We start from the raw sequence: 22,868 nt of genomic DNA on the forward strand, positions 1-22,868 counted from the left end.
TATTTAGAACTTTGAATTAAGATACTCAAATCTTCATATTGATAAATAATATTTTTTTATAATGAGATCCAAGGTAACCAAATGTAAATACGTGGCTAACATCTTATTAACTTGAATTTTCTTACCAATGGGTATATTAATATTATATTTTATAAGATAACACTATAGACAAAAAGAAAGAAAGAAAGAAAGAAAGAAAGGAACGAAGGTAATATTAATACTATATTTTGCAAGATAACTATACTATAGATAAAAAAATTAAGGTCTCGTACTAAAATTTGACTTGAGGCCACGAGTTTTATTAAGACGTCTTTAGAATAGAAATAGAAACCAGCAGCAAAGAAGGACGTAAGTATGTCTTTGTCTTTTCCAACATGGCTAGAAGAAGCCTTTTCCGCCTTTAAAATGAAGCCATGCAGTCGAATGTGAGACGCCGTGAAGTGGCAGTAAGTAAGTAATACTCCCTACTACAAATTAAACCTTTAGTAATAACACTAATAATGAAGAAGAATTTCTTTTTTTCTAAAGGAAAAAGAAATTTAATAAAGGAGAGAGACATTCAAAATTAAACTCACAGATTGCATGAGTGACCACGCTAATTAATACCACTACTATAACTCTTGGTGAAAGGGAGATTACTTCTCTTTTTTAAAAAGAAAAAAAAGAAAAGAAAAAGAGATTACTTATAAGGGAGATTCTTCAAATTTGATGACAGTACACGAACCCGGAAAGCAGGACAAGGCACCCCGCCGTAAAATGAAGTACTGGATAGAAAGTTAAGAGGAATATTAGTAATAATGAAAAAAGAACCTTCAAAATCAAGAGCTCAACGAAAAGATTAATTAATGCATAAATATTGTTTTTTCAATCATCAGCTACTCGAAACTCATTTGGTCTAGTTAATTCGGATTCACATTTAAATAAAAAATATTCTTTATGAAGAATTTTATTTACAAGACTCAAGCACGAGATATTTGATTAAGGGTAGATTTTGAAATTTATCCATATTGCCTCACTCATTAGTGGTGATAGCATAAATAGTGTTGGTCCTTCTGTTCTTGCGCCATATCTTCTTGATTTATCACACATACCTGATATATTTGATAGAACTTTTAAATTTACCATTTTAGAATGGTGAATCTATTCCAAATAGATGCACTTTTCAGGTAGCGGTTGCAAACATATTTATTACCGTTAACAATTCGAAATATATATGTTTTGTGAATTTTGTTATAAATTACACGTATATTTAGTAAAAAGATCGCACACCATTTTCCTAAAAAATGGTGCGTGCGATGTTATTATATCAATATCTAACTTATATATACTGAGAATATAATATATATTTTTACAATATTCGTGTATGTTAACTGGTTATAGCTAGGTAATTATCATATCTACGATATTCCCAAATTCGATTTATTTGATAATGTAAAAAAAAATGTAGTCATGCATAAAAGTTAAGGTTAAACTTTTAATTTATTTATGCTACCCCACGTACGCACATCCTTACTATTTTGGGGGTGTTTGGGGTGTTTGGGGGGGGGGGGAGGCTGTAGAGATGGTTGCATTCACACTTTATCTCAAAAGAGAAGGGGACACGTTGCCATTGTGATAAACAGAGGACGGCCACCGAATCCCTTTGACCTCCCTTTGTTTTCTTGCTTTCTAATCCTCCCTATATATATACCCCCTCCCCTTATTCTTAATCTCCAGCAATATTTGTGTCTTAATTTCTTCTTCCCCACAACACTTAATATAATTAATTACTACTCTCTTTTCTCTCTTTATTCTGTTTAATTTGCAGACAACAACTTTAAAAGAAACCAAGTGAAAACTACTACATACTCACTATGGGAAGAGCTCCTTGTTGTGACAAAAATGGACTTAAGAAGGGTCCATGGACCCCTGAAGAAGATCAAAAGCTCATTGATTACATTCAAAAACATGGCTATGGAAATTGGAGAACTCTTCCAAAGAATGCTGGTATTTTTCTTCTCTTATATATATATATCATTCTTAAACTTGTTTCATGCATCAACTAATTATTATTTTAAAGTTTTAATAATTGTTTTTGGTATTGTGTAGGACTTCAAAGGTGTGGAAAGAGTTGCAGGCTTCGTTGGACAAACTATCTAAGGCCAGATATTAAAAGGGGAAGGTTCTCTTTTGAAGAAGAAGAGACAATCATTCAACTGCATAGTGTTTTAGGGAACAAGTAAGTTTCTTTATTTAATCAAATCATTGAAAAGATGTAGTATGTACTTTTTTGTCATAATTTAATTATTACTATAAAAGTTTCTCATTTTCTCTATACATTTGGACTTATTTGAATTGATATATTCTACATATCCAAGTCTTTTGTCATGTTCCTAGAGTTTGATTCTAACTTTGTGTCTTTTTTTTTTTTTGGCCTTAGGTGGTCTGCTATTGCTGCGCGTTTGCCCGGTAGAACTGATAATGAAATCAAGAACTATTGGAACACTCACATCAGAAAAAGGCTTTTGAGAATGGGAATTGATCCAGTAACTCATAGTCCACGCCTTGATCTTCTTGATCTTTCTTCCATTTTAAACCCTTCACTCTACCATTCATCTCATCAAATGAATCTTTCAAGATTGTTTGGTCATGTCCAATCATTGGTAAATCCTGAAGTTTTGAGATTAGCTACTTCTCTTTTATCCTCACAACGCCAAAACTCTAACTTTTTAATGCCAAATAATCTTCAAGAAAATCAAATATGCAATCCTCAAGTCCAAAACCAATTGCCACAAATGGTCCAAATTACTAGCCAAGTTCAAAACCCTATTCAAGATATTCCAACTTGCACCACTTTATGTACTACTTCATGTGTTCCATTTTCAAGTGAAGCTCAACTCATGCAGCCACCTACAAATATGGAACAATTCTCATCAAATCTTGAAAACTTTAGCTCACAAAATTGCCAAGTAAATGAGTGGCAAAGCAATGGGGTTCCTTCAAATTTGACTGATGATTATTTTGCTGTACAAAATTATGGGTACTATCATGAGGTGGATCAGTCCATCAGGGATCCTCCACCGTCCGATGCTTCAACATTTCAATCCAACGATAGCAACAACTTCAGCTTTCAATCTGTTTTGTCTAATTTATCGACGCCTTCATCAAGTCCCACGCCATTGAATTCAAACTCAACTTACTTCAACAACAGCAGCAGCACAACTGAAGATGAGAGAGATAGCTACTGCAGCAACGTGTTGAACTTTGATATCCCAAATATTTGGGATTCCACTAATGAATTTATGTAATTTTACTCTTTTAAGGAACCAGATAATACAGTTCGGAAGAGGTTTTTTTTTTTTTTTTTTTTTTTTTTAAATATTTTACCTCTGAGCTTTTGGACATGCTGTTGATTCCTGTGGAAAAAAAAAAAGAATTACCTCTTTAATTAGGTGCTTAATTTCTATTTTCTTAACCTCATTTTATCATGATAGGAAAGAATCATTCTTTATTTTCTTCTCAAACTTAGTTAGAAGTTCCATATAAAATAATGTAGCTTAAATAATTTCGAGCCAATTCAGGATTTGAATATTATGAGTTCGACTTTAGATTTCTATCAAACTTATTCGATTTACTAGTTTAAATTTATTATTTGTACTTGCTTAGTGATTTTTGATATATTTATAGACTTGAGCCAAAGTATTTTATGCACTACGTCCGCCTCTACATAATTTGATTATCTATATTTTTTGTTTTTAATTGACGTATAGACAATAACTAGAAACAAGATAAACTAAAGATAAACTAAAGTAAGAGCATTTAAAAGAAAAATATTTTCATTGATAGACATAGATGATGCTTGTCGCAGTTCTTGTATCAATGACTTTCCATACCCATCAATTCATCCGTCCATTAATATATCTTCAACATATATAAACTAAAGATTCTATAATTTATAACACTATATGCGTATTGTCATGAGACAAGAGTCCTCTAAAAAATATTAGAGAGATGATGTTATGATTCAACTTAAAATAGTTTAATTATTGGCATGGATAGACAGCTCATAACCCAAGTCACAATCATATCAAAGACTTTCCTCATTTACTCTTTATTTTGTAAGAAATTAATAAATTAATACCCTTTCTTTAATATTTTCAAATAAATTATGTCATCTCAGTAGAAAAGTGACTTTATTCATACCCCATGGTCGATAGTCTTCCAATAATGGAAATACAAAATCTAACGATATTTTTTTTAATCTTAGACGTCAATATGGTTTCATAGATCCCAACAGTCAACACACCGGCGACAACGTCGCCGACTATGGTGGCCGGAGATTAAAAAAGGTGACACGTGTTCTCTCTAGTTGTCTTTTCACGTACAAATAAAGTATCTATAATTGCATGGGTTGTGTATTAAAAAGGGATAGCTTAAATAGAAGCTTTGACCATTGAGAGTTGTACGTGGCAAAGTACCAAAGGTTTCATTAAGTAGGACCACTTTCCTCCAAAAAAACAAGAAAGAGAAAAAATTTAAAATTAAATATGGAAAAAGAAACCTCCAAATAATTGCTAGCTTTATTGAAAATCTTGGCATGGCTCTTGTGCTATTTTTTTGTCTTTTTAGTCCTTGCCGTGAAATTAATGAGGCTGTGGGTCACGTCAGCAGCTAGTACACGTGGACTCAATGGTACAAAAGGGTCCCACAGAAAGGTTGCGTGGGTAACTGGTTGACCCGGTGATAGAAATAGACTCTCTCATAATATCCGGATTTATTAATTGGGATACAAGTGAAATTTTGCCGACCTTTTTATCTCTAATAATTGTCCTCTGGTAAAGTAATTATCATTATAACAATTTATAAGTCTGTTTAAGAGCTATTAAGTCAACGATTATGTTACAAATCAAGGCTAACAGTGTCTTTTGCAGGTATTATAAGACAAGTTTAAAACAATCTACCAAAACATTAATTAAAAAGAAGCAGGTTATATATAACTGATGTAACACAGCGTAGTAACTAGTACTAGTATCAAGTTTAAGCAAATTTGTAAAAAATTCCAGTTCCTTCTTAGAAATTAAACATTACAACCTTTGCCTATCGGATTTAAGTTTTTTCCACTATAATGAAAAATTTTACACGCTCAGTAGAGAGAATGGCTCATGATTAAATAGAGAGATAGATTAGACTAGCTCAAAATAGTCCTAGAGCAATATAGCAGCTTGATGTTTGATTTGAGAACAAAGAGAAGCAGAAGAGCAGCTTCATGAGTTGAGTCTAAAGATATGAGTCCGTATCAATAGGACACGAGGAGAGAAAGTGGTCGATCGGACAATAGGACTCACCAAATTTTGGTTATGATATCATATGAAAGAATATTACTCTGTCCATTACAATTTAGATGACACATTTCGCTTATTGAGAGTCAAATTATATGAAGTTTGATCAATATTTTAAATTTTTTTATCATATTGATAAAAGAAAAATTGTAACTTATAGATCTCGTATAGTTTTTGATTATATAAATTTTAATTTAAAATATTGAGTTGAACTAATTAATCCAATTTAGCCTCAAAGTTTAGTCAAATTGACTCTCGATAAGTCTAAATTAAAACGGAGGAAGTAACATCCAACTCAAAATATTAACGTTTATGAACTCCAAAGAAAATTCTTAACGAGGGACCGTTTAATCTCTAATGGTTGCAGAGCAAAAAAGCCCTGAAAATCAGCCCTCATCATTAGATGATAGTTTGAAACCATAAAAATGTAGGGACTATGTGCGTCTGTATCACTTTTTACTATATGATGATGTGCTATTTTTACAAGATGGACAGCTGCTTAAAACTAATACTCACTTCTTTTTATCCCATACGTCTCTCACAAAATATTTCTGCTTTGACTTTGTTAGTGAATGTATGAAATCCTCACTTTTGGAAAGGAAGTTATTCTGCGCCATTCATTACACATAAAGGCTGGCTTCGTCCTTTACGTTTTTCGAATCTTAGCTAGGGAAAAAGCTTTTCCTTGGTTGTATATATGTGTGGACAGATAATAATGGCTATACCTGTAGTACCTAAGTACAGCAACATAAACGTAAATGTTTAGTTGTTTTGTCATTAATATACTCAGTGCCCATCTAACCTTCCATATGGTAAGGATTTTATCATTTAAAAATAAATAAAAGGATAATTTCTCAAGATTGATGTTAGCTTTGATTAATTATCACATTGCATCCATAGTGCTATTTCAGTAATTTGCATATCAGATATAATGACAAAAGGCTGTACTTTACTACTATTACTTATAAAATTAAACCTGGAAAATTGGCATTACCAACTCATAGAAGACTAAAAAATGGACAAGATGTGGTGACAGTAATCCAGAATTAAGCCCCATATTTAGTTTCTGTTGCATAGACGAAAAGTCACTTCCGACAACACAACAATTCAGAAGTCGACAAAAACAATGATGGCTAATGAAGATGCAACTCATAAGTCATTATTGGACTCCAATCAATTATTGCTTTTGAATAGACGTAGACATGACTCTTGACATATTAGTATATCCAATGCCATCTTATAAATTTTCTACTTCTCTTTTAAATTGTAGTGCACCATTTTTCTTACTTACCTAATCCAACATTTTTGTGCTTGAAATTTTTTGAAGCACCTCTCAATTATTATATTTTAGTTACATGAAAGATATTAGAAATATTTTCAATTATCACTTCTATTTTGAAGAAGCAAATTCACATACCACCACTTCCATTTTGACTAGCTATTCACCCATTCTCAAGACAAGAATGCATAACAAAATAATATATTTAAACATATGGGATTTTCATTTTTTTAGCTGACTGGTCAAATCCAAATGGAAGGTCAAAGAAATTAAATCTTAAACAGCAGAAGTCTATAAGTTATCAAATATGCATGGAATTGGAATGTGTACACACTATATATACCTTCATAGTCAACTATGTACATATAGTAGAAGGAATAGAGCATCTACAAACCTCACACGACAACTAATCAGCCATTCGCCACATAAGATGTCTATATTTACCTTCTACTCGTACGATCCGAATATTAATGATACGTTGTTGTCTTAAGCCAACAACGATTTTCTCCATGTAAGCACTACGTCAAGCATACGTATATCTCAACAATATTATATTGAGTTCCTGAAATTAGTAGCATTAGAAATACAAACCTCCATCCATATTATTCCATATCACCTCAATAGTTAGCTCTAGTTAGAATTAAGCGACTAATTGTATGACACATGATGTTTGTATTTAATTTAGTTTTTGTGATTAAACCATGTACTCGAATTATACACGTATAACCTCCTACTTATTATGTTAAGAAAAAACATTCAAATTTGTAAAGTTCTACAGAGTAAAAATATCAATACACGAAAAGATTGACAATGTAACTTCAATGACGTAAAAGAACTCATACTAAAGACTTGTTGGCCTAGGTTATATATATATATATATATATATATATATATATATATATATATATATAAAGAAATGAAACAGTTTTTCAGTTCAAATTTATAATCTTAAAAATAAAAAAATTACTTGCTATAAAAATAAAGATGACCTGATCAATAATATAAAAATGTTATAAAACAAAGACTGTAAAGTAAAGACAAGTATATAGAGAAACTGATATATTATTCGAACTCAAACTAATGTACATAATGAACTGAAATCTCTTCTATTTATAGAAGAAAGGAAGCTGCTCTGTAAGCTGCTACTACAAGCTGCTGTGTAAGCTGCTACTACAAGCTGCAGTGTAAGCTACTATAAGCTGCTGTGTAAGCTGCTGCTGTACCAGATATGGATAATCTTCTACTGAGAGCAATATTTATCCATAACGGAGTACTGAATGGATAAGCTTATTATATCCGGTATGGATAATCTTCTACCGGGGGTAATGTTTATCCATAACCGGGTACTGAAAAGATAAGCTTATTATACCCGGTATGGATAAACTTCTACTGGGGGTAATGTTTATCCATAACCGGGTACCGAAGTGATAAGCTTCTTCAGGAAGCTTATTTCCAATATAGTACTAAATTTATCCATAACCGGGTACCGAAGTGATAAGCTTCTTCAGGAAGCTTATTTCCAATATAGTACTAAATAGATAAATATATTTACGGTGGAGTCCCATATGGATAAGCTTCTTCAAGAAGCTTATTTACAACGGAGTACTAAATAAACATCCATAATATAATATATTTATAACACTCTCCCTTGGATGCTCATTAAAAGATAATGTGTCTCATTAAAACCTCACTAGGAAAAATCACGTGGGAAAAAATTCTAGTGAAGGAAAAAGAGTACACATATTTAGTAATACACATTGTTAGGTGCCTCATTAAAAACCTTATAAGGAAAACCCCATGGGAAAAAACCTTAGTAAGGGAAAAAGAGTGCATCGCGTATTTTACTCCCCTGATAAAAACCTTGTTTCAAATATTTGAGTCTCCGCATTCCAATCTTGTATACCATCTTCTCAAAAGTTGAAGTTGGCAAAGATTTAGTGAATAAATCTGCTGGATTATCACTTGAACGGATTTGTTGCACATCAATGTCACCACTTTTCTGAAGATCGTGTGTGTAGAATAATTTTGGTGAAATGTGATTCGTTCTATCTCCTTTTATAAATCCTCCCTTCAATTGGGCTATGCATGCAGCATTGTCTTCGTATAAAATTGTGGGTCTTTTCTCACATTCCAAACCACATTTTTCTCGAATAAAATGAATTATTGATCTCAACCATACGCATTCCCTACTTGCTTCATGAATAGCTATTATCTCAGCGTGATTTGAAGAAGTAGCAACAATAGATTGCTTTGTGGAGCGCCATGATATGATAGTACCTCCATATGTAAATACGTAGCCGGTTTGAGATCGAGCTTTATGGGGATCAGATAAATAACCTGCATCTGCATAACCAACAAGGTCTGCACTATCTTTGTTAGCATAAAACAAACCCATATCAAGAGTTCCCTTTAAATATCGCAATATATGCTTAATACCGTTCCAATGTCTCCGTGTAGGAGAAGAACTATATCTTGCTAGTAAATTAACAGAAAATGCTATGTCAGGCCTTGTAGCATTAGCAAGATACATTAGTGCACCAATTGCACTGAGATAGGGTACTTCGGGACCAAGGAGTTCCTCGTCCTCTTCTGGAGGTCGGAACAAATCCTTATTCACTTCAAGTGATCGAACAACCATTGGTGTACTCAATGGGTGCGCTTTGTCCATGTAAAAGCGTTTTAAGACCCTTTCTGTATAGGCAGATTGATGGATAAAGATCTCGTCTGCTAAATGTTCAATTTGCAGACCAAGACAAAGTTTTGTCTTTCCAAGATCTTTCATCTCAAATTCTTTCTTAAGATATTCAATTGCCTTTTGAAGCTCTTCTTGAGTTCCAACAAGATTTATGTCATCAACATAAACAGCAAGTATAACAAATTCTGATGCCATTTTCTTTATAAAAATACATGGACAAATAACATCATTTATGTAACCTTCTTTCAGCAAATATTCACTAAGGCGATTATACCACATGCGCCCAGATTGCTTTAAACCGTACAAAGATCTTTGTAATCTGATTGAATACATTTCCTGAGATTTTGCTTCAGGCATTTTAAATCCTTCAGGAATTTTCATATAAATTTCATTATCAAGTGAACCGTACAGATAAGCTGTAACTACATCCATTAGATGTATTTCAAGCTTTTCATGTAGTGCTAAACTGATGAGATATCGAAATGTTATGGCATCCATAACAGGTGAATATGTTTCATCAAAATCGACTTCAGGTCGTTGTGAGAATCCTTGTGCAACAAGGCGAGCTTTGTATCTTTCAACTTCATTTTTATCATTCCTTTTTCGCACAAAAACCCATTTATAACCAACTGGTTTTATACCAGCAGGTGTTTGGACTACTGGTCCAAAGACCTCTCTTTTAGCAAGTGACTTCAATTCCGATTGAATTGCCTCTTGCCATTTTGGCCAATCAGATCTTTATCGACATTCTTCGACAGATCGAGGTTCAAGGTCCTCACTATCTTGCATAATATTAAGTGCAACATTATATACAAAAATATTATCCACCACTATTTCAAATCGATTTAAATTAATCCCATCACCGTTCGAACTTATTAAAAGTTCCTCACTCACATGAGCTTCGGGTTCATTGATTTCTTCAGGAATCTCAGAACTAATCAGATTTTGGGTCTCTTCAGGAGATCCCTTCATAGTATCGTTTTGATCATTTGTCGATTTTCTTTTTCGAGGATTTCGATCCTTAGAACCCAAAGGCCTACCACGCTTCAGGCGTGCTTTAGGTTCACTAGCTCTCATGCTAGTAGATGGTCCTACTGGGACATCAATTCGGATAGGCACTTTCTCTGCTGGGATATGTGACTTAGTTATCCTTTTCAAATCAGTAAATGCGTCTGGCATTTGATTTGCTATATTCTGTAAATGGATGATCTTTTGGGCCTCCTGATTACATATAGGGGTACGGGGATCAAAGTGAGATAATGATGATACTTTCCACACAATTTCTCTTTTGATTTCCTTTTTCTCTCCCCCTAATTGTGGGAAATTTGTTTCATCAAACCGACAATCTGCAAATCGAGCAGTAAATAAATCTCCTGTCAATGGTTCAAGATAGCGAATAATAGAGGGTGATTCAAACCCAACATATATTCATATCCTTCTCTGTGGTCCCATCTTACTACATTGTGGTGGTGCTATTGGCACATATACAGCACATCCGAAAATTCGTAGATGGGCAATATTTGGTTCATGACCAAAAACTATTTGTGACGAAGAATATTTATTATAATGTGTCGGTCTAAGACGGATAAGTGATGTTGCATGCGAGATAGCATGGCCCCAAACAGTAGTGGGCAATTTTGTTTTCATAAGTAGTGGTCTTGCTATCAATTGCAAGCGTTTAATAAATGACTCTGCAAGGCCATTTTGAGTATGAACATAAGCTATAGGATGTTCAACTTTTATCCCAACGGATAGACAATAATCATCAAAAACTTGAGATGAGAATTCTCCAGCATTATCAAGGCGAATAGCCTTTATAGGATAATCTGGGAATTGTGCCCTTAATCGAATTATTTGGGCTAATAGCTTTGCAAACGCCAGGTTGCGAGATGATAGTAAACACACATGAAACCATCTTGAAGATGCATCTATTAAGACCATAAAATATCTAAACAACCCACTTGGTGGGTGAATAGGTCCACATATATCCCCATGTATACGCTCTAAAAAGGCAGGGGATTCAATATCAACCTTCATTGGTGATGGTCTAGTGATCATTTTTCCTTGATAACAAGCATCACAAGAAAATTCGTCATTTGTAAGAATCTTCAGGTTCTTTAATGGATGCCCACTCGAATTTTCAGTAATTCGTCTCATCATTATTGATCCGGGATGGCCCAAACGGCCATGCCAAAGCATAAAAGTATTTGAATCCGTAAACTTCTGATTTACGATAGAGTGTGCTTCAATTATACTAATTTTTGAATAGTATAAGCCAGAAGATAAAGTTGGTAACTTTTCTACAATGCATTTCTGGCCAGAAATATTCTTTGTAACACAAAGATATTCCCTGTTCATTTCATCTATTGTCTCTACATGATACCCATTTCGGCGGATATCTATAAAACTCAACAAGTTTCTTCGGGACTTGGAGGAGAACAATGTATTGTCTATAATAAATTTTGTTCCCTTAGACAGAAATATTATGGCTTTTCCGGAGCCTTCAATCAAACTTATATTACCAGAAATTGTTGAAACATTTGCTTTTTCCTTATGCAAATAAGAAAAGTATTTCTGATCGTTGAATATGGCATGAGTTGTTCCACTATCAAAAACACACATATCTTCATGATTTGTCTTTGATCCAAACATAATTTGAGGGTTATCCATATTCTTCAAAATAACATAAATAAAATATATTATAGTAAACATCATTATCAAAGCATAACTTTTATTTATGTACAACAATTACATAACCATACTATTTATTACAAACAACAAAAACTAAAATATTTACATTTCTACAGATTCACTGCCGATTACATGACTTATTTCTCCTTCTGAGAGTGCAAAGTAATCAGCTACATCCAAATGCATGAAGTCTAAATTATCTTCAGAAATAAAATTTGCTTCAGCATTTTTCTCTGTCTTCTTTAGGGAGGCTTGATAAAGCTCAACCAGGTGCTTTGGCGTACGACAAGTACGTGACCAGTGCCCTTTTCCTCCACATCTATAGCATGCATTTTCTACATTTGGCGCTTGCACCGCTTCATGCTTTTGTTCCTTCCTTTTCCACTGCTGGTGGTGAGGAGGCTTCTTTGGTGCATTATTATTACCATGATTGGGGTTTCTTCCCCGACCACGTCCATGACCACGACTGGGGCCACGACCTCTTCCACGTTTAGCTTGGTGGAAGTTCGTCTCATTCACTTCAGGGAATGGACAAAAACCAATAGGTCGACTTTCATGATTTTTCATTAATAGCCCATTATGTTGCTCTGCTATAAGAAGATGTGAGATAAGTTCAGAATACTTTTTAAATCCCATCTCTCGATATTGCTGCTGCAGGAGCATATTCGAGGCATGAAAAGTGGTGAAAGTTTTCTCCAACATATCATGATCAGTAATATTATCACCACATAATTTTAATTGGGAAATAATTCTGAACATAGCAGAATTATACTCACTGATAAATTTAAAATCTTGTAGCCTTAGATGAGTCCAATCATAACGTGCCTGTGGAAGAACGACCATCTTCAGGTGGTCATATCTATCTTTCAAATTATTCCACAGTATGACTGGATCTTTAATAGTGAGATATTCCATTTTCAGGCCCTCATCAAGGTGATGGCGTAGGAATATCATTGCTTTGGCACGGTCTTGGTTTGATGCCTGATTTTTATCCTTGATGGTGTCTGCCAGACCCATCGCATCAAGATGAATTTCAGCATCAAGCACCCAAGACATGTAGCTTTTGCTCGATATATCCAGGGCTACAAATTCAAGTTTAGAAAGATTTGACATTATTTAGGAAAAGAAAGTTCTTACCTCTAATACTTTCAAAGTATTTGCTCGAGATGTCAGAGTCTCGTGCTGATAACGTGTTATAAAACAAAGACTGTAAAGTAAAGACAAGTATATAGAGAAACTGATATATTATTCGAACTCAAACTAATGTACATAATGAACTGAAATCTCTTCTATTTATAGAAGAAAGGAAGCTGCTCTGTAAGCTGCTACTACAAGCTGCTGTGTAAGCTGCTACTACAAGCTGCAGTGTAAGCTACTATAAGCTGCTGTGTAAGCTGCTACTGTACCAGATATGTATAATCTTCTACTGAGAGCAATATTTATCCATAACGGAGTACTGAATGGATAAGCTTATTATATCCGGTATGGATAATCTTCTACCGGGGGTAATGTTTATCCATAACCGAGTACTGAAAAGATAAGCTTATTATACCCGGTACGGATAATCTTCTATCAGGGGTAATGTTTATCCATAACTGGGTACTAAAAAGATAAGCTTATTATACCCGGTATGGATAAACTTCTACTGGGGGTAATGTTTATCCATAACCGGGTACCGAAGTGATAAGCTTCTTCAGGAAGCTTAAGCTTATTTTCAATATAGTACTAAATAAATAAATATATTTACGGTGGAGTCTCATATGAATAAGCTTCTTCAGGAAGCTTATTTACAACGGAGTACTAAATGAACATCCATAATATAATATATTTATAACAAAAAATTCTTTATACGGCGGATATATAAAACTTAAACTCGAAAGATAAACATGTCAATAGAGTCAATTAGTACAAGGATAAAGGATATATACAGAGAGTCTTTTTACTACGTACCGACCAATGACCATAGCTTAGAGAGTCGCTGTTTTCTATTTTCTGTCGACCGTCCAAAGAAAAAACACTTATTATGTTTTGAATTACACCAGTAGACTCGAAAGTACATTTCTGTCTTAATTACGCTTGCGTTTCCATTTATCTCTTCTTTCTCTTCCCAGTCTACAACTTTACGAATTTCTGCGGTTATTGGTTTCTTCTGATTTCTTTTTCTTATGCTTTTAGATGACAGTACACCACTTGACCAAAAAAAAAAACACATGTTTGAAGCAAGGACATCGTGTCCAAAATGAATATTAGGTAATCGGATATATTTCGTCTGTTTACCTTTATTTTGTTTTTTGCTTTTTTTGGGGGCCAACTAATGTTGGGATGACCCCCTCTACACTTATTTGCAATATATCTCACAGGAGTATTTCTTTTTGCTTCTGCTTCCCTTACTTCGTTTTTGGTGGGAGATCAGGGAGAAACCTGTTTTAAACTGAGATGAATAGTATAAAAGTGATCTTTTTCTTCACCTTTTGTTGCATTAATTCAGACAAGCGTATTATTTATTTCTTGTCAATTTGTTGAGACGGTGGGATAAAGTTAGGCAAGACCATAAAGGAAAAAGTCAAAAAACCTTTTCCAGTTCAATATCAAGTGTAATTATAAAGACAGCTTTATTAAATCTCACAATTCCCTTTTCACACTTACCACTCTTAGGATAGTTATTTGGTTCGGCTTCTTTTTTTGATTCATCCTGATACTGAAAAAATATATATCGGGAAAGAGAAAGAGGGTCTCCTTCCCAAAACACTAAAGTACCTTAACACCAAACACAATCATAACCAAAAGACAAATACTCACATACTTTTCGTTCCTTGCTTCAAAAGATACTTATACTAGCATAGTAATTGATTACAATAATTACCAAAACAATGATTACAACATATTTACATAGGGATATTTGTAGTGAGCTTTGTTCCCTTTAAGTATTGTAAAAAATATTAATTTAAGTGCAAAACAAGCTTCTCTTTGCCATACCATCGAGTATCGACTAGTTGATTTCCCTCACTCTAACACGATGACTGATAACTCCTCTGGTAGACAGAGGTTGACCCAAAATTTTAAGTTTATGAGTTCTGAAATTGTTACGGAATCATAGCTCGTCTTAGATATTGGGTTCGTAATTAAATATTTATATATATTTAATGAATTCTCTAATATAAATACAATATTTAAGCAAAATTAATTGGGTTCGGCCGAACTTGCACCTAATAAGCTAGCTCCGCCTCTACTAGTAGATATACCTACATATATCCTAATAGGTTCCGATTCGAGCGAGAGCCCAAACGGGTGAGGCGAGAAGATCTTGATCGAAAGCTCAATTGTTCTGAATAGTGAGAAAGACTTTTTGAAATTCAATCAAATCGATCGAGAATCTCATTATCTGATAGGTGGGCCAGCATATGCCCTAATAAGATGTGAATATCTATCATTACCATCGATAAGCAGTGTTATTAATTCATTTGAATCAGTGTTTATTTAAAGCGGATATAGTGTTTTTTTTAGTCCTGCGCTATTTCCAGTCTTTTGTACAACACTCACATACATGAAATACAATACTTCCATGGTTAAGTAACAAAAGTCAAACACAAAATGACCAAGTATTATAAAAATAATTTTCTCTTACTGCTGCTCCGTACCGTGTATAACGTGTTCAAGTCAAAATAGATCTACTTTTTTTTGAATAAAGGAAGTATATTTTCGAAACAATATTGTATTTAGCTTTGAATTTCATCTGTCCATGCACTCTGGAAAATTTTATTTTGTGTCTCATACAACTTACACTAGTTGTATGAGGTATCTTTTTTGCTCACAGTTTTGTGGACTCAGAAATATAAGAATGAGGTTCACAAATTTGTGAGATAAAAAGGAGTCTCACACAATTAATATTAGTATAGTGTAGCGCTTGACAATTTAACACTTGCGCGAATGGAGACAGTTTTTTTTTTTTTTTTTGTTTCATTGAGTTGACAAAACTTTAAAAATGGACTGGCTCAGAAGTCTTTTGTGATCAGATTTCTTTCATAAATATTCGTGTAAAACTATTGACTATAAATAGTACTCAAACGCAAACTCTCTGTATATTGCCGGATACTGTTACTTAGTGGCCTATTGCTAATTTAAGCGATTGATTATCAATTTCATGCTTTTACGGTGTTGACAAAACACAAACGGATGCAAATTAACATAGTACACACGAGCAAGGAAAATCAAATACAAACTCACACACGATATTTGGATCCTGAATCTATTGCTAACAAAAATTTCATTGGCAAGCTCAAGGGCATAAATCATAGATCACCTCATTGACAAAACCGAAAATTCACTTTTTGAAAATCATTGATCAATGAGAGGGTACTCAAAGCCAACATTTCCTTTATGACAAACTAAAAACATGTAGGGCAAATATGTGTGCCGTGCATTATTTTACCAGATGGGTGTATGGGTAAAAATCTATCTTTGAAATGCTTAAGTCACGATAGCATTAGTGAGGCACACACAAGCCACCATGTGTCGGAGTGGTTCAAGGAATAATAAAGTAGTGGTCGAGGAGTCATCAAAGATCGAGATCGAGGTTGAACATTCTTCACAGAGTTATAACAGTTAGTTTCAAGATAAGACATTAAAAGAGAATATTTTAGTGGATACTCTCTGCACTAGCTTGTATTATTAGGAATTTTAGGAACATATTTCCTATAAATAGAAAGAGACACAATGATAGAAAGGGATATTTATTTTGTAAAGAACACACTGACTTTGCAGAAAGGATGTGGTCTTACGACATATATACAAAAACAACTTTTTTATCAAGATTCTTGTCCGGATCCAACAACAACACAAGTGCTCAAAGACTTACTCATTTTCATTACTATCTGGACTGAATATACTAGTTATTTTGTATGACACCGGTAATTTTATCTTTTGGATATTATTTTTAACTAAGATTAACTCATCTTTACATAAATTTAATGTTGGGAATAAACCCCTTACCAAAATAATATTCACGGTAATAAAGCGGAATAATAATGTAGCACCGAGATACGGTAATTAACAAGAATAAAAGAGTAACAATGACACCAAGATTTTTACGTGGAAAACCCTTCTGAATAAGGGAAAAAACCACGACCCCGAGAGGAGCAACTGATATCACTATAGTAAGGAATTTTACACTTTGTAGGTCGGAGATAAATACTCCAAAGACCACTACAACACTCAAAAGAAATAACCCTCTTTTGATATTCTCACCTCACTACAATATCGCTCACTCTCTATTTTCCTCACAGACTATTTTCTTATACCTTGTCTGTGAAATCTCACTCTTTCTTTCTCTCTTTGTTGGTGTATAGAAATGAGAGTTGAAGCTCTCATTTTATAGCCAAAGCTTCACTCTCTAAAGCCTACCATATTTGACAATTTACACACACTTTTCACAATTCAACAAAGTTGGCTACCAAACCAAAGAAATTCAACAAAGTTGGCTACCAAACCAAACTAATTCAACAAGGTTGGCTACCAACCAAACCAAGTCAACAAGGTTGGCTACCAAACCAAAGAAAACTTTTATTAGGCACATGTCTAATACTTCTTCAATGAGATGGACCTCATCAATCTCCCCCTCCAGTCTCATTCATCTAGAGGAGGTAGCACTGTCTTCTAGTTTGAGTGCATGCCGACAAGTTCTTTGCATAGCTCGAACTTGTTCCTTGGTACCACCTTGGTCAGCATATCTGCGGGATTCTCACTTGTAGAAATCTTCAAGACTTTTAGAGATTCATTATCTACCATTTCTCGAATCCAATGATATCTCACATCAATGTGTTTGGTCCTTGCATGGTACATAGAGTTCTTGCTAAGGTCTATTGCACTTTGACTGTCACAATAGACGACATACTCCTTCTGATGCAATCCAAGCTCTTGAAGGAACCGTTTGAGCCATACCATCTCCTTGCCAGTTTCTGTAGCGGCAATGTACTCTGCTTCAGTTGTTGAAAGTGCAACACACTTCTGCAACTTAGACTACCATGATATAGCTCCCCCTGAAAATAAAAACAAATATCCACTAGTAGATTTTCTGTTGTCAATGTCACCTGCCATATCAGCATCTGTATAGCCTTCAAGATTGGATCAGATCCTCCAAAGCACAAACAATCTCCCGTGGTACCTCTCAGGTACCTGAGTATCCACTTGACTGCTTCCCAATGTTCCTTTCCAGGATTTTCAAGAAACCTGCTGACAACACCAACTGCGTGAGCAATATCAGGTCTAGTACATACCATTGCATACATCAAGCTTCCGACTGCTGAAGAATAATGAACTTTAGCCATGTTCCCTTTCTCCTCCACTGTTGTAGGACACATCTTCTTACTCAACTTTAGATGACCAGCAAGAGGTGTACTGACTGGCTTAGCATTCTTCATGTTGAAGCGTTCTAGTACACGTTCAATGTACTTCTCCTGAGATAGCCACAACTTTCTACTTGTTCTCTCTCGAACTATCTTCATCCCTAGAATTTGTTGTGCTGGGCCCAAGTCCTTCATATCAAATGACTTGGACAGATCTCCTTTCAACTTTGCTATCAACCCCTTGTCTTTTCCTACAATTAACATGTCATCCACATACAACAACAATATAATAAAGTTATTCTCAGAAAATCTTTTGAAGTATACACATGGATCAGAATAGGTCTTTAGGTATGTTTGACTTTTCATGAATGAGTCAAACTTCATGTACCACTGCCTTGGTGTCTGCTTCAATCCATAAAGACTCTTATTCAATTTGCACACCATGTGTTTCTTTCCAGCTACTTCAAATCCTTCTGGCTGCTCCATATAAATCTCCTCTTCCAAATCTCCATGAAGAAATGCAGTTTTCACATCCAACTGCTCCACTTCAAGATCTAGGCTAGCTGTTAAGCTCAAAATTGTTCGAATAGAAGTCATTTTGACAACAGGTGAGAAAATTTCGTCAAAATCAATACCTTTCTTTTGTTCGAAGCCTTTAACCACCAATCGAGCTTTGTATCTGACCAGCTTGCCATTTCCATCTTTCTTGAGTTTAAAGACCCATTTGCATTTGAGTGGTCTTTTACCCTTTGGAAGTTCAACCAGCTTGTATGTGCCATTTTTCTGTAGAGATTCCATCTCTTCTTGCATAGCTTTCATCCACTGGTTCTTTTCTGGATAGGACAGCACCTCCTTAAGACTTTCTGGCTCCCCCTCATCACTGATGAGGACATACTCTGTGGAAGGGTACCTGCATGACTCTACCCTTGGCCTCTGTGATCTCCTCAGAGGTTGAGGTTGTTCTTCTCCCTGAGTGGGGTGCTCCACTTCCTCGACACCTTTATCAAGTTGCTCCCCCTGCTCAATAACCTCACCAGGTTGCTCCACCTGCTCGGCAACCTCGTCGGTTGTACTTTCTGCACTTGTGGGATTGTTAGAAGTAGAAGGAATAGTAACAAAGTTAGGAATTATACCATTTTTCGCCTTTTCTAACATATCAGCAGCAGTTCCAACTTCACTTTCTCGGAAGACTACATCTCTGCTTCTGATGACCTTCTTCTTTACAGGATCCCACAGTCTGTACCCGAACTCTTCATCTCCATATCCGATAAATATGCAGGGAACAGATTTATCATCCAGCTTTGTTCTCTGCTCTTTTGGTACATGCGCAAAAGCTCTGCAACCGAACACCTTCAGATGCGAGTAGGACACCTCCTTGTTGGTCCAAACTCTCTCTGGGATTTCAAACGCCAACGGAACTGATGGACTCCTATTGATCAGGTAACAGGCTGTCTGAACTGCTTCACCCCAGAATGACTTAGGCAGTTTAGCCATTCTGAGCATGCTTCTCACCTTCTCCACAATGGTGCGGTTCATCCTCTCGGCTACACCATTGTGTTGTGGGGTTCCAGGAACTGTCTTTTCATGTCTGATCCCATGACTTGAACAATACTCTTCAAATTCCCTTGAAGTGTACTCACCTCCATTGTCACTTCGGAGGCGCTTTAGCTTTCGACCCGTCTCCCTTTCTACTAGAGCATGAAATTTCTGGAAAACTTGAAACACCTGATCTTTGGTTTTCAAAATATAAACCCATAATTTTCGTGAAGCATCATCAATAAAAGTAACAAAATATTTGTTACCGCCCATTGATTCAATTTCCATTGGGCCGCAAACATCAGAATATACTAAATCAAGTATATTCAATTTTCTTTCAGACGATGTCTGAAATGAGACTCTATGCTGCTTACCAAATAAACAGTAGTCACAAGGTTTTACAGTTGTACCTTTGGCATAAGAAATGAGTGATTTCTTGGCAAGAATCTGCAATCCCTTCTCGCTCATATGACCCATTCTTTTGTGCCATAAATCTACAGAAATCTCATCCTGTGCCGCGTTCAATTCACCTTGGCATATTTCTGCATTTGTCCTGTACAACGTGCCACGAGCAACTCCCTTTGCAATCACCAATGATCCCTTAGTGAGTCTCTACTTTTGATTTGCAAAATAACTCTCGTATCCATCTCGGTCTAAAGCAATTCCCGAGATCAAGTTCATTCGCAAATCAGGTACATGCCGCACATCCTTTAGAACCAATGTGCATCCGACATTTGTCTTGATACAAATGTCACCAATCCCCGCAATCTTTGAGCAACTTGTGTTACCTATTTTCACTGTGCCGAAATCACCTGCTACATATCTGCAAAAAAGATCTCTTACCGGTGTGGCATGGTGAGATGCCGCTGTGTCAACCACCCATTCCGACTCTGGACCTGACAGGTGCATGCATTCCTCTTCCTCATTTATAAAGAGGACAACATTATCATTATTTTGCACCATGGCGGCTGTGTTGTCGTCATTCTTCTGGCCACTGGTTTCACCTTTGCCCTTCTTTGGATTTGGGCAATCTCTTTTGAAGTGACCTGGTTGATCACAGTTGTAGCAATTTCTGGCTCTTGATTTGGATCGGTTCTTTGACTTCCCACGAGCTCCGGATCTACCATAGTTGTTCGAACTCCTTTGATAACTCCTGCCTCTACCTTGTGTGATGAGAGCATGTCCTTGATTTTCAGGCTTCTTTCTCATCTTCTCATTGAGTAGAAGAGCCGATGTGACATCTTTCAACTCAATAGTAGTCTTACCGTGTAAGATGGTTGTTGCCAAGTTATCGTACGAAGATGGCAACGAGTTCAATAGCAAGATGGCTTTATCTTCTTCCTCGATTTTCACTCCGAGGTTGGCAAGCTGTGTGATTAGTCCGTTAAACACATTTAAATGTGACAAAAAATTCGTACCTTCACTTATGTGTAGGGCGTATAACTGCTTCTTCAGGTACAATTTATTTGTCAGCGTTTTGGACATGTATAGGCTTTCCAACCTTGTCCAAATTCCACGTGCAGTGTCTTCATCAATGATGTTATTTACCACATCATCTGATAAGTGCAACCTGATTGCACTAGCAGCTCTTTCATCCAAGTCAGCCCAATCCTCAGCTTTCATGGTATCAGGCTTTTTGGAATCAACATCTAGAACCTTGTGTAATCCTTGTTGGATGAGCAGATCTCTCATCCTTCTTTGCCATGTTGAGAAACCGTTATCTCCGTTGAATTTTGCTACCTCGTACTTTACTCCGGACATTTTTATTTTTCACCAAGTATAGTACTACCGACAGTGAATAGTATTTCAGTGAACGAGCAGAACCTGTGCTCTGATACCAGTTGTTGGGAATAAACCCCTTACCAAAATAATATTCACGGTAATAAAGCGGAATAATAATGTAGCACTGAGATACGGTAATTAACAAGAATAAAAGAGTAACAATGACACCAAGATTTTTACGTGGAAAACCCTTCTGAATAAGGGAAAAAACCACGACCCCGAGAGGAGCAACTGATATCACTATAGTAAGGAATTTTACACTTTGTAGGTCGGAGATAAATACTCCAAAGACCACTACAACACTCAAAAGAAATAACCCTCTTTTGATATTCTCACCTCACTACAATATCGCTCACTCTCTATTTTCCTCACAGACTATTTTCTTATACCTTGTCTGTGAAATCTCACTCTTTCTTTCTCTCTTTGTTGGTGTATAGAAATGAGAGTTGAAGCTCTCATTTTATAGCCAAAGCTTCACTCTCTAAAGCCTACCATATTTGACAATTTACACACACTTTTCACAATTCAACAAAGTTGGCTACCAAACCAAAGAAATTCAACAAAGTTGGCTACCAAACCAAACTAATTCAACAAGGTTGGCTACCAACCAAACCAAGTCAACAAGGTTGGCTACCAAACCAAAGAAAACTTTTATTAGGCACATGTCTAATACTTCTTCAATGAGATGGACCTCATCATTTAATTGGTTAAGCCAAAATCTATAATTTTGGTTAAACAATGGGCAGGCCTATAAGTTTCAAATTTGTTATTGTCCCCCACGTCTCTTCAGAAAACATTTTGACCACTCATGTGTGAATCCAACATGTGAAAACCTTAATTTGGAATGGATGTTTCCCCGGATGTTTTATATGATCATTCATATACACATATTTGTTCTTAACACATGTTCTAGGATTCTAGAGAAAAGCGTATTCTTGGTTGTTTGGGAGCACAAGCCAAGAGATCTTCTTTCCTTCAAATTTTCTTGATTTGAACATTTTTTTCCTCAAGTAATATAAGCCCACTAACTTTTCCATGTAAGCCCTCCGTCAACCATACGTATGCCAACACGTAAGATCCTCAATTAGTTTAGTACTAAAGATATACAAACCTTAATTTATACATTCCTTATCATCTCAACAGGTATATATCCGAGTTAGAATTTGGCTAATAATTGTATTAACACATTGTACGAGGCAAAATCAGAGGACTTGATTTCTTGCTGT

General features: G+C 35.4%; 1 protein-coding gene across 1 annotated transcript; it reads left to right on the plus strand.

The window, feature by feature from the left end:
- Positions 1-1,713: 1,713 nt before the first annotated feature.
- LOC107788569 (transcription factor MYB102) lies at positions 1,714-3,555 on the plus strand. The gene is made up of 3 exons (XM_016610246.2): positions 1,714-1,986; positions 2,089-2,218; positions 2,420-3,555. The coding sequence occupies exons 1-3, from the start codon at positions 1,854-1,856 to the stop codon at positions 3,285-3,287; spliced, it is 1,131 nt and encodes a 376-aa protein (XP_016465732.1). The 5' UTR covers positions 1,714-1,853; the 3' UTR covers positions 3,288-3,555.
- The last annotated feature ends 19,313 nt before the right edge of the window (positions 3,556-22,868 follow it).

Source organism: Nicotiana tabacum, chromosome 3 (genome assembly GCF_000715075.1).
Source record: "Nicotiana tabacum cultivar K326 chromosome 3, ASM71507v2, whole genome shotgun sequence".
NCBI classification, from domain to species: Eukaryota; Viridiplantae; Streptophyta; class Magnoliopsida; order Solanales; family Solanaceae; genus Nicotiana; species Nicotiana tabacum.